Genomic DNA, 11,847 nt, shown 5'->3' on the forward strand with positions numbered 1-11,847 from the left:
TGAAACCCGCCAAAAAAACGTAGCGGAGGGATGAGGGCAAAGAGGCTGCTTGCTGAGGGCTGGTCGGGAGGGTTCCGCGTAGATACTTTTGCTAGTCGGTTCCAAGCAGTTCTGTAGCACCTCTAATGGGCCAAATACCTCCTTTTTCTCTAACACACTCTGTCCCCTCCTTACCCTCGTCTTCTGGTGAACCGTGTTTATTTAATGCCTACCTTACGCTCCCTTAGTAGGCGAAAACTCCTTCCTGTGTTTGTACGAGCAATTAACTCGAGTTTTTGCTCCTTGAACTAACTGAAAAACTTCATTGAGTCGTCCGATACTGGCTGCCTGCCACGTTCTTCAGCGCGCTAGAAAATCTGCAAAAAACGTATGGAGTCTTGGACTTCGGTCATCAGCCAAGAAGAGAGAAATACAACCTAAACTTATTCTCAGAAAAAAATTCTCCAACACTGCCTCAGTGTTCGACTTAAGAACGTTATCTACGAGAGCTTTAAGTGTTTACATCGGTGTGCTCAGCAAACGTAGAGAAAATCAGATTCAAACATCCATATCCAAGTCCTGAAACTTGGCTTCGAGGTCCGTGGATTAGACTGGGCTCTCATCAGACCACTTTTTTTTTCGGGATATGTTGCGCGGGTTGGGTGGGTGAACAGGATGGGGGTGGTGGATAGGGAGATAGAACACAGGTGGCGCTAGACAGGGCTGCTCTAAGTTGCTTTACCTCTTCCCGCAGAGCCTTCACGTCAGTGTCCTGGAAGGTCCTGGTTTCCGACCCTACATTCTTGGAGCCTCATGTTGAAGTAGACGGGAGGGTCGTGCGGAACGAAGGAAAGTCCTTCTTGCTGAGGGCCATAATCTTCTGGGGTGGTGGGCTGCGTGGTTTGGCGGTGGGATTTCTTTCCCTGCACGAGCCTGTGTCCGCGAGGTGCTGGCCTCCGCAGAAAATGCAGGTCGGCATGCAGGAGGGCACATCTTTTGTTTCATGCTTGTCTCCGCACCGGGGGCTGAGACCAGTCTTGGAGTGTGGGCGCACGTCATACCTGTTGCACGGCCGACGACAGTTAGTGCACGCGTCTGACACCTAAACCTTGCCTTATGGGAAGAGGTAGAGAGTCTGGGAAGGCATATTATATGAGTCCCATTCATAGAAGTCGTATGACATCAATCGGAACACTGTATGACCAACGGCTGCTCACAATTTTGGAGCGAATGTAGTCGGGAGAACAAGCGCCACATTAAGATAGGCCAGTGCATGGCATTTATAGAAGAAATACATGTATATGGTAGTCTGACATAGCGGTGCTCGGCTTGATGAGTGCATCCTACGGCCGCTTGGTGATGTCACCATATTTCTCCTGGCATCGCTGGGATCTTCTGTATTATCTGCGAGTACACAAACACAGAAAATTTTCCGGTACGTTTACGACTATCTTGCCGTTTTAAACTGCGCGCACGAATCTTTCACCCCAGCGGCATCTCAGGCCCTTTGCTTATTTCACCGATGCATGCCTCTCCCTTTGACGCATGAAACACCCAACGATCAGGCGTTCAGATTTCTTCACCTGAACCTTCGATTTTCCGATAACCTCACCTGCTGGTCTTACCAACCTAGAGGAAAGAATGCACTGCTGCCTTTCGCGTCAGCCCACACAAAACTTGACAAGCGGGCATAGTAAAACTGGGCTTCCAATGCGCGCTGGAAAAATCATGCAAGCATTTCTTCCTGGACAACTTCAATAACCACACCGATCGCCTTTGAACAGGAGGCTGAGCTAGTATCCGAAGCTGACTCCAAGATAAAAAAAAGTCCCGGCAGCATGTCGGACGTGCTGCGTCTAACAAAAAGCGCAGAAATGTTGTGGTAATGCCCTACCTCCACACACTCAGCCATCGTCTCAAGAAAGTCGCACAGCGCGCCGGCGTGGATGTCGTCTTTACGGCTCCCAACAAGCTTTCCCCCCTGTGTTGCATAGTGAATAACCCACTGGAACTCTGCCCAATATGTCCCGTGTGAATCAGGAATAATTTACTCCGTCCTAGTGTCATGCGGAAAGAAGTATATCCGTCAAACGGGAAGGTGTATCAATATCCGACCCCATGAACATGAAAACAGCGTTAAAATTATAGCCATTTCTGGGCACCTGGCTAAGCACTGTATGAAGTGCAAAGTCACAGAAAACAATCCTGAAAGAATCTGCGCCCCTGACTATAACTGCTGCACCATTAGCACCCTAGGACGAGATAGGTTGACGAGAGAAATCATCGAAGCCCTCAAAATCCATTATGCCGGTGAACAATGCGTGAGCACTCATTAATCTCCTTGTCAAAAGAAGAGCTGAATTTTCTGGGTGGCTTCAACACCTAAGGTTTCTTTTGTGCCATATAAAGCTGAATAATTTACTGATCCCTCGTTGGTACTGCCTTTATCTTTTTTATCCTGTGCAGTGTCTTACAAGTTTTTAACGCTTTTAGTTTTCCCTTTGGACACGTTTTTAAAGCTTTTACTTTCTTCAGTTTTATGTATTCGCTTGTATATTCGCCTCTGTGCCCTTAATGGTTTTAACGCATTCCCCGCCCTTTTGGGTAATTTTTTCATGCTTTCGTTTTTTGTTAATTTTATCTCATCACATTTTTGCGGCTCTTCACACCGTCCTTTTATCGCTTATTATAAAGCGAAAGCTTTACTGGCCGCGAACTTGCGATTTAGTCGTGGCAGTGCTCCGAGAAGGCACATGCCGTCACAACGCGCGCCTCGACGCTGATATTTCTCTCTCTCTCGCTCTCTAGTAGGTACTGAGCATGCGCCACTAGCAGCACCGAGCAACTGGTGTTCCGCCGCTGCGCAGCGCCGCGCGTTTCCTCAAAATCCAACTTTCAAATTTCAGTTTTCTCTTTCTTCTATCCCTCCCTCCTTTATCCCTTCCTCTACAGCACGGTTCGGGTGTCCAGCGAGATATATGTGAGACGGTTACTGTGCCATTTCCTTAATCTCAAAAACCAAACAAAAGAAGTGAGCCGACGGCGTTCATATAGTTCATTGGCCTTGACAACTTTGCAAAAGCCGTTCATTTTCACGAAAGGAAAGGCGCACAACCGGCTCTGTGGGTCAGTGGAGGACTCAATCTCGCTTTCGCTTTGTATATCCTGGATTAACTGAGCTAATCGACATTATTTTTTTGTTCCCGTTTTTTGCCATCTTCTGACGCGACCACACTGATTGCCCGTTATCGCTGCAGCAGCCCTGTTACCCATCCTGTCATGTTTTCTATTTAACTGTCTCTCCATCAGAATAAAATTTCAGTTGTGGGTCAGCGCTCGTGTCTGTCGTTTCTTCGTGTGTCCGTGTTTCATCACGCTGTTCCTTCCTTTAAACGCAATACCAACTAGCCCGGAACCTTACTCTTCGCAAATACTCCTTACAAAGCAACACGAAATGAACAAAAAATACTCGGCGAAAAAATCTCTATGGCACCTGAGCATCGGAAGCGAAACTTCAACGTTCCTTCTCTCTTGTTTTTTTTTACAGGTAGCGCAATGAATCACGCCCCAATCTTTGCGGCTTTCGCCTCACATGATTCGTTTTTGTTTGTTTTTTCCTCCCGGCTGACGCGTTGTTTGCGAGCGCCGTTGCCTCGTGTCCAGCCGGACTAAATCGATCAGCTTCAGGGCAGTCTATCTCTGTCTCTGTGTTTGCCCCTCACATTTTCGTGCCTACCTCGGCGCGAGCAAAGTCGACTTTGAAGAGTAGGAGGGCAGAAACCAGTGAAGCCACACTCGTTTATCACGCACGTACGATCGAGCATGAAACCGAAGTAGAAGCTAATACTGCAGCCGAAAGAATGCAAACGCTTCAAAACTGGGGATGAGGTCACGCAGGAGGCTGTGCGGCTTCAAATAATCCTGTAATCCTGGCTGTGCGAACTTGGCAACAATGTTTAGAGCGCGGAAGGAAATCTTATCGGTGCCACTGCCTTCTTGAGTGGCGTGGTATACTTGTTTTTGCAGAAAAAGAAAACAAGTACTTAGAAAAAGGAAGTACTAATATAAGCCAAAAGCACATAGCGAAAAGCAAATACTAAGCGTAAAGTGACTGGCCGCATGCGTTTAGCCTTTAAATACCGCTTTATATATAGACTGAAGGCTGGTCTCCTTAAGCATGATGCACAGCTTCTGAGACGTTTACAACAGCTTGGAAAGGGTGCTGAGGTGCTAATGTTAAATGTAGAAATAATCCTGCAGCTTGGGAAATACAGCTTAACAAAAATGCAAGCGGTAGTTATTTTTATTAATTTACTATGAGCATATGGGAGCTCTTGGAGCAAAAAACAACATTTGAGTGTCTTGGACATTCAGCGTATGGAATTGGTAGGTCGAATAAAACTCTCAACTTTCTATTACGGGATTCATTTAAAATTAAATTCAGACCACAGTGATTTAAGGTAGACAATTAGATTTAGTCTGCGTACAGCAAGGAATTTATATCAGCTGCACAAAGCTGCAATGCTTAAGTAAATGCAAATGTTGATTTTTAACAAGTGCAATATTTGTAGACAGAAATTTTGAAGAACAAAAAGAGCTTTCCAGAGATTTACTTTATAATCAGTGATATTGCAGCGGGTAGACGACGACGACGACATTGAGCAGTGAACGAGTGGACGAGGACGAAGACGAGAACTCATCTCTGGCTGTGTTCTGAGTGCCGCCCGTAGCTGTTCATTCGTTTTGTAAATACCTGTAAATATATTCTTTCCCGAAACATATTTGGTGGAGGTGCGGGGTTAAAGTAGGCGAGAAAACCGAGGTAGCCGGCGCGTTACAGAGTCCGAATGGCATGACTTTAAAGTGGTATAAGCCATCAGGCGTCACGAAGGCGGTCTTTTCACGGTCCTTTTCATCTACGGCAGTTTGCCAGTACACCGATCGAAGATCAATTGAAGAGAAATATTTGGCGCCGTGGAGGCAATCTAATGCATCATCGATCCTGGGGAGAGGATATACGTCTTTTTTAGTGATGCGGTTTAGGTGCCGGGAATCAACGCAGAAGCGCCAGCTGCCGTCCTTCTTTTTTACCAGGACAACTGGAGAAGCCCAAGGGCTTTACGAGGGCTCGATGGTGTCTTTTGCGAGCATCTTATCGACCTCTTGATTTATGACGGTGCGTTCAGCGCTGGACGCGCGGTACGGACGTCTGTGGAGAGGAGCGGCATCACCGGTGTTTATCCGATGCGTCACCACAGAGGTACGAGTCAAAACACGGGCATCAAAGTCGAAGATGTCGCGAAAAGATGATAAGAGGCACTTAAGATCGTGAGCTTGCATCGCTGGTAGGTCAGAACAGATCATGTCAGCGTAGTCATCCGTTGGTTTCTCTGGTGATGTTGCCGCAGGCAACAGGCATTGATGAGTGGAAGGTAAGCAGCTGTCCACCACTGATATGACACATTCGGCAGCAGGGCACAGCGTGGCGAGTGAGATGCCTTGCGGGAGTGGTTGGATAGACGAGCCAAAGTTCAGAACCGGAAGGTACGCACGGTTTGCCGACATTGTAAAGACAGTGTGCGCAAGCGTAATACTTCGCGTGAGGGCAACGTCAAGGTCCGGAGTGACTACGTAGGGGCCATCAGGGACAGGGGGAACAGATGAGAAAGAAATGTAAGTTGCGGCTTGAGGCGGTAGACGGACAAAGTCGACAGCACAAAGACGAGGTACAACTGGGGACGGCGACTCAGCAGAAAGAGGAAGGTCAAGCTGGACAACACTGGTGGCGCAGTTGATGAGGGCTGAATGCTCAGACAGGAAGTCGAGGCCAAGAATGACGTCATGAGGGCACTGGTCCAGAACAGAGAATAGAACGGATGTATGGCGGCCGGACATGGTCACACGGGCTGTGCATAGTCCAACCACAGGAGGCGTTCCGCCGTCGGCAACGCGGAGAACGGCTGCGGGCGCAGGGGTCAGTACCTTTCTGAGGCGGCGTCGTAGGGTGGAACTCATGACGGACACGTGCGCGCCCGTGTCGATCAGGGCTTTCACAGGGACTCCATCGACATGAATAGCGAGCAAATTTTGGTGTGCGCGAAGGGCTTTCTCACTGAACCGCAAGCCAAAGAGGTAACGGTTTGTTTGATTCTATTTTTAGGAAGCTCCGCGGTCAATGTTAAGTAACAATATGCACATACATCTGTTAGTGAGCGAAATCGTGAAAGGGATTGGCAGCGTACGTTTTCGCACCTCATTGGCCTATTGTAAAGTGCTGCTCATATTTGAAAGAATGTTCCAAATAGAAATTCAAGCATCATGACATAGAAAGAGACCTCCATTGATAAAATGCACTTGGCTGTTTCTGATCCTGTGATATCGTCTAGATTTCTTGATTGTTCATGAAGATGTTATTACCTTGCAATACTTGAAATTTTTCCTTGAGAAGAAATTTGCCTGCATATATATCTTCAACAAAAACAACATTAAATGTATCACTGTTTCGACTCACAGTGTCTGTTGCCCTATATATAGAAGCATTCAAGTACTAAGCTGAATTTACGTTTTAAGAAATTTAAGTATGCAGCAAATTATCTAATTAATTTTGTGAAGTTTAGCTACAGGTGGTATACCTGTATATCTGCATCAGCTGGAAAAAAATGCATTCCAGTAGGACCAGCTGGTGTTCAGTGTACTTCACATTGAATGGAGAGTATAAAGCGGCTTGAAATACTTTGGAGAAACCATTGCGCTTCGCTTGGATTCCTACTTTGTCCATGGTAGAGGCAAACTCTGACCAGAGCCCAGAGGTAGCTCGGGTGTACGAGGCAAATAAACTAAACACTGCGGTCGTAGTACTGTGCTGGGAAGCTAAAAAGAAGGTAAATAAGTTGATTTAGGAGCTCCTTACTGTTTTCGTAGGAATGTAATGCTCAGGAAAAGAATGATTGATATCACGTATCACACGAACACTTGTAAAACCGATGTGTTCAGATCTAGATCGTTTCGCTCTAAGACATTGCACAAAGATCTATACTCTCAAGGCTCTATATATACGTGTAAATGTGTCTAAGCAGTCTTTGGAGTTTTATATATTTACCTAGAAAGTTGTTTAACATATATATTAATCAGGTGGTCTGGAACGGTATGACCCCGAATCAGTGAAATTTTATCAGGCACCTCAATTCACGTTTCAGTCACTAGATAGATAGATAAATAGGAGGAGGGAAAGATAGGGATGTTAACCAGAAAGGGGTTCCGGATGGCTACCCTGCACTGGGGAAGAGGGATTAGGGGGCTAAAAGGAGGCATAACACACACACGCACAACGCTGTCACAATTTGTCACTCAATCCAGTCGCTCTCAAGTAGGCAAAGAGTGTTTTGTAAGCCTTGAGGGCAGTCGACTGCTGTGGCCACGGACCGAGGATCTTTTGCTCTGTTAATGGGCGAGGATCGAGGCGGTCCAGGGCACAACACAGTGTATGTCTTGCACTCGCAAATGCAGGGCACTCACAGAGAAGATGAGCGATGGTCTCCTCACAACCGCAGCTTTCACAGGCAGGACTGTTGGCCATCCCCATCTGGAAAGCATAGTGGTTGGTAAAAGCAACACCGATCCATAAACGGCATAACAATGTTGCGTCGCGATGTGCTAAGTTACGTGGAAGACGAAGGCGCAGTACAGGGTCTAGTGCCTTGAGGCGGAGGTTGCAAAACACTCCTGTGTTCCACGCTAAATGTGCGAGCTCTAGCGCCAAAGGGCGAAGCCCACACGTTGCGTTAGGTCTTGATATTGGGATCCTCACTGAAAGTCCGTCGTTTCAGTCACTAACGGTTTCAGTCATTGTAGCGGTTCCTGTAGCGGTCCCCACAACCACTCATTGTCCTTGCACAGAAGGCTGCGCAGAGGCGCGCTCATAGACGCTCCATCTGGAAGAAACCTAGCAAGGTGGTTCATCATTCCCAGAAGAGAGCGAACTTCCGTTACGTTCGGCGGCCTCGGAAATTCTGTGATGGCCCGCTCTTTTTCAGGATGCGGCCGCACGCCACCAGCGCCAAAAATCATGCCAAGGAAGGATACTTCTTGCACTGAACAACAGCATTTTTCTTTGTTCAGCGTCACTCCTTCCCGCTGTAGTCTTCCGAGCACCTTGTGTAAGCGAGAGTCGTGCTCTGACTTATTTGCGCCGAACACAAGAATATCGTCCATGTAGTTCAAAACACCTTCTAATCCTTCCAAGACTTGCGTGAACTTCCTCTGAAAAACTTCTGGTGCCGAGGTTATACCAAACGGTAGTCTGCGATAGCAGTACCTGCTGTATGATGTTATGAAAGTGGTGAGTGTTTGGCACGACTCCGCAAGTTGGATTTGGTAACATCCTGAGCTTGCGTCTAGTTTCGAGAACACAGAGGCTTCCTGAAAGCTTCCCATGATCTGCTCTACGGTTGGCAATTGCAGGCGCTCTCTTCTTACGAAGTTATTTAGTTGAGTGAGGTCGACGCAAATCCTGACTGATGCGGATGGCTTCAAAACCGGCACAATTGGCGCACACCATTCCGTCGGATCCTCGACCTTCCTAATCAGGCCTTCCCACTCAAGCCTGTCAAGTTCCTCCTTAACCGCTTGCTTCATCGGGATAGGAATCCTGCGCGGGGTTGACACTGCGTAGGGGATAGCATTTTCTGCCAACCGTATCGTGTGCTCTCCTGCTATAGATCCGATTCCTTGAAATAGCCCTGGGTACTGTTTCGCGACCTCGTCGGACGTTTCTAGTTCGTCTAAAAATCGAACTACCCCAAGGGCATTTATTGCAGGTAGCCCTAGTAAAGGCATGTGCAAGTTTACGACATACACTGTCTGCTCGCAGCGATTGTCCTTCCATGCGATTTCGGCTTGAAACTTTCCGCACGTGTCAATGCCTGCGTCACTTGGTCCCCTTAGATTTGCTGCTTTCTCAAGATAGCTTGGCATTCCTGGGAAATTTTCCCCCACGACCGTGACTTCTGCTCTAGTATCGACTTTCATTTTTACTTCATGGCAGTTTATCTGTACCGTCACGAAGTGCGCAGACAACTTGCTTTGTCGCGGTGTAATTGTGCCGAGGAATTGGTGCTCGTTATCTGGGCAGTCGTTATCTGGGCAGCCAGGTACCGTTACCCCGTCAAGTTTTCTTTCTCTGTTTTTAATTCGACAAGCCTTTTCGAAATGCCCTAGCTTCTGGCAGTAAAACCATTTTTGCTGCTTCGCTGGGCAACTACTTCGCGGGTGCATCGAACCTGCGCAATAAGTGCAGTTTTTTACAGAAGCGGTCTTCTTGCGACGCGTAAGTGTAGCATTCCATTCTCTCTTCTGTTCAGTTTTCTTGTTCTTTACCGCTGCAACATATGTTTCGGCGCTCGTACCTTCCCGCTGTTTCAAGTCTGCTTGCTGCTGCTTTATCGTTTCGTTTGTTCGGGTCCTTGCTAGTGCGGTGGCCAATGTTAGCTTAGGGTCCATTTGAAGCTCTTCCGACAGCGCTTCGTCTAGAAGGCCAACTACAAAGCGATCCCTTATTAAACGGTTCTTCATGTTATCGAAGTCGCATCGCGCTGCTAACTTGTGGAGGTTGGTTGCAAATTCGTCTACAGTTTCCCCTGGCTGTTGACGACGTCTGTTAAAACGGGCGCTCTCATACACTGTTTTCTTCGTGTGAACAAAATAGGCTTCAAACTTTGCCTTTACGACCTTGAAAGTCTTCAGGTCTTCGTCTTTTACCGCTAACGAGCGAAGAATCTCTCTTGCCTTCCGGCCCATTGTGTAAAGAAGGGTTCTTACTTGAATTTCTTCCTTTTTCTCGCTGAGACCGGATGCGAAGCTGTAGTCTTCGAATTCCTCAATCCAAGAGGGCCAGTCTGCTGCGTTGTGGAAATAAAATGGCTGCGGAGGCTTTATCCCAGCCAGTGTTGCTCGTTGCTGGAAGCTCGTTGCTGCCGTGCCTTCCGTGAAGACTTGCACCACTTGCAAGTCCGCTCTGTCGGACTGCATACGCCCCTGACGGTCTATTCCGGGAGCGGCCATCCCGCTTCTGACACCATGTCAGACGCATCGTAGGACAGTGATAAAGGGAACTCTGAGTTTAATCTGATGAAGTGCAATATATACAGAAGCGCTAGTCACATGACTTTTGTGATAAGTGCGGGATGACAGCCAAAGAAGTGTGCTCGTGTTTTATCTGCAGGCTGACGTCACAACTGCAACCTAAGAGGAACCCTATATAAAGTGCATCAGACGCGCGAGCAAGCAAGGGTGCTCGCATGTCGTCGGTACAGAAGGCGAGAAGGTAGCGCATTCCCAAAAAGTGTTAACTGATTTTAGTAAGCGGGCCGCCTTGCAAAACTGGTTCAGGCTGCGAGCCGCTCTGAGACAGCGAGTGAAAGAAAACAAAGAGCATAAAGGCCTCTTACCAGAATCTTTCTTTGTCTGTGGTGAACGGTTTCTGGGCGAGCTCACATCCTTCACGGCCCCTTGTCAAAGCTCGTCACGTAGTGTCACAGGAGGAGGAGTGCAGGGGGCTAAGTGGGTGAGGTGAGAAATGGCAGAAGCGTGTAAGCGCTGGTGCGATTAAACGATTGGCCCTCGAGTTAATGCAGCGAAGGCCAGTGAGACGTCGGAAGATAATAAAAAAATCTATAGCTTTTCAGGTCTTTATGAAAAACATAGCAGCTCTGCGAAAGAATGCAAAAGGCGCTGTCAACTGCCGAATAAAGCGAGAAGACGCTACTCAGCCTGTGACACCTGACATACTCCTTTGGGTAGCCCACGTTCAAATGGGAATGTAGTGGGGGCCAGGCGGGATGCCCGCACGCCTATTCTCTGGGCGAGGAACAAGCGGTTCTGTGCCTATTGGATGCTGTTTTTTTTTCCCGCGGGTTCTTTACAATGCTTTGGCTTATTGTTGCTTTCAGAAGAGTAGCACTAAAGGGAGCCGATCCAGTGAGCTAAAAAAGCAGCCCTCCCAGCGCACGGTAGCAGTAGGGAAGGTGGTTTATTTATATTGTTGCGGGAAAGAATATATTTACAGTTATTTACACAAGCGAAGGGAACAGCTGCGAGAGGAACGTAGACAACGTCAAGAACTTTGTTGTCGTATTCGTCTCCTTCCACTCGTTCAATCGTTCATTGTCGTCGTCGCCTACCGCTGCAGGACCCCCGGCTTATGAAACGCCGTCTGGGCGTTAGGATGGCGACGTATAACGCTGCGCTGGACAACGGAATGTTCTACGGCGTAGTGGAATGCATGTCGTTGTCAGCGGAAAGGATGAGGGCACGTTCACATTCTCTACCACAAAGCCGCTCTCGATGAAACATTATAGAGATGCAGAAGATGTGAAGTTTAATGTTTGTGAGCAAAAAAGGGACAACGCACCTTATTTGCAAGAAAGTTTAAGTGTTTTGGATCAGCTGGTGACACTGAGAGATTCAATGGCAGTGATATATGGAATAGTGTGGGCCATGCCAGGTGCGAGGGCTTGTTTTGCTGTTATCCGGCTTTACATATACCAAACCTCAAAAGGCGGTGTATTCAGCGCCCGGTAGTTCGATGCCACACTTCACGGCAGGGGTACCCAGCAGTGGTCAAGAATGAAGGAAGGGATTTAACAGATCCGAAAGAAAATACGAAAACTTCAAATTATTCTTTACGTTAGGAACATATCAAGGTGACCACTTAAAATCTGGACAATCCTCGGCCAAGAAGCGTCAGTCTGAGCACATGATAAGTAGCCCGTAGTAGGAGAAAACTCCGCGCGATCCCGACATTAAAAGGACGCTATTTTCACGCGTTTTATGCGAAACCGGTGGACGTGGCCTGCGTTTGCTTTGAAGATA

General features: G+C 47.6%; 1 protein-coding gene across 1 annotated transcript; it reads right to left on the minus strand.

Annotated features, from left to right (window-relative positions):
- Window positions 1-790: 790 nt before the first annotated feature.
- On the minus strand, window positions 791-10,038 carry LOC144095537 (uncharacterized). Its single transcript, XM_077629235.1, has 2 exons — window positions 8,834-10,038; window positions 791-1,040 (listed from the first exon to the last, which is right to left on the minus strand). The coding sequence occupies exons 1-2, from the start codon at window positions 10,036-10,038 to the stop codon at window positions 791-793; spliced, it is 1,455 nt and encodes a 484-aa protein (XP_077485361.1).
- Window positions 10,039-11,847: the final 1,809 nt, after the last annotated feature.

Source organism: Amblyomma americanum, chromosome 6 (assembly GCF_052857255.1).
Source record: "Amblyomma americanum isolate KBUSLIRL-KWMA chromosome 6, ASM5285725v1, whole genome shotgun sequence".
Taxonomy (NCBI): Eukaryota; Metazoa; Arthropoda; class Arachnida; order Ixodida; family Ixodidae; genus Amblyomma; species Amblyomma americanum.

Bases quoted from the DNA above. Each gene is read 5' to 3' on its own strand.
- LOC144095537 (XM_077629235.1), bottom strand. From the start codon at position 10,038: ATGGCCGCTCCCGGAATAGACCGTCAGGGGCGTATGCAGTCCGACAGA. The intron at 1,041-8,833 runs GTATGTCGTAAA...GCCGTGCAACAG, and splicing joins AATCGCTGCGAGCAGACAGT to GTATGACGTGCGCCCACACT.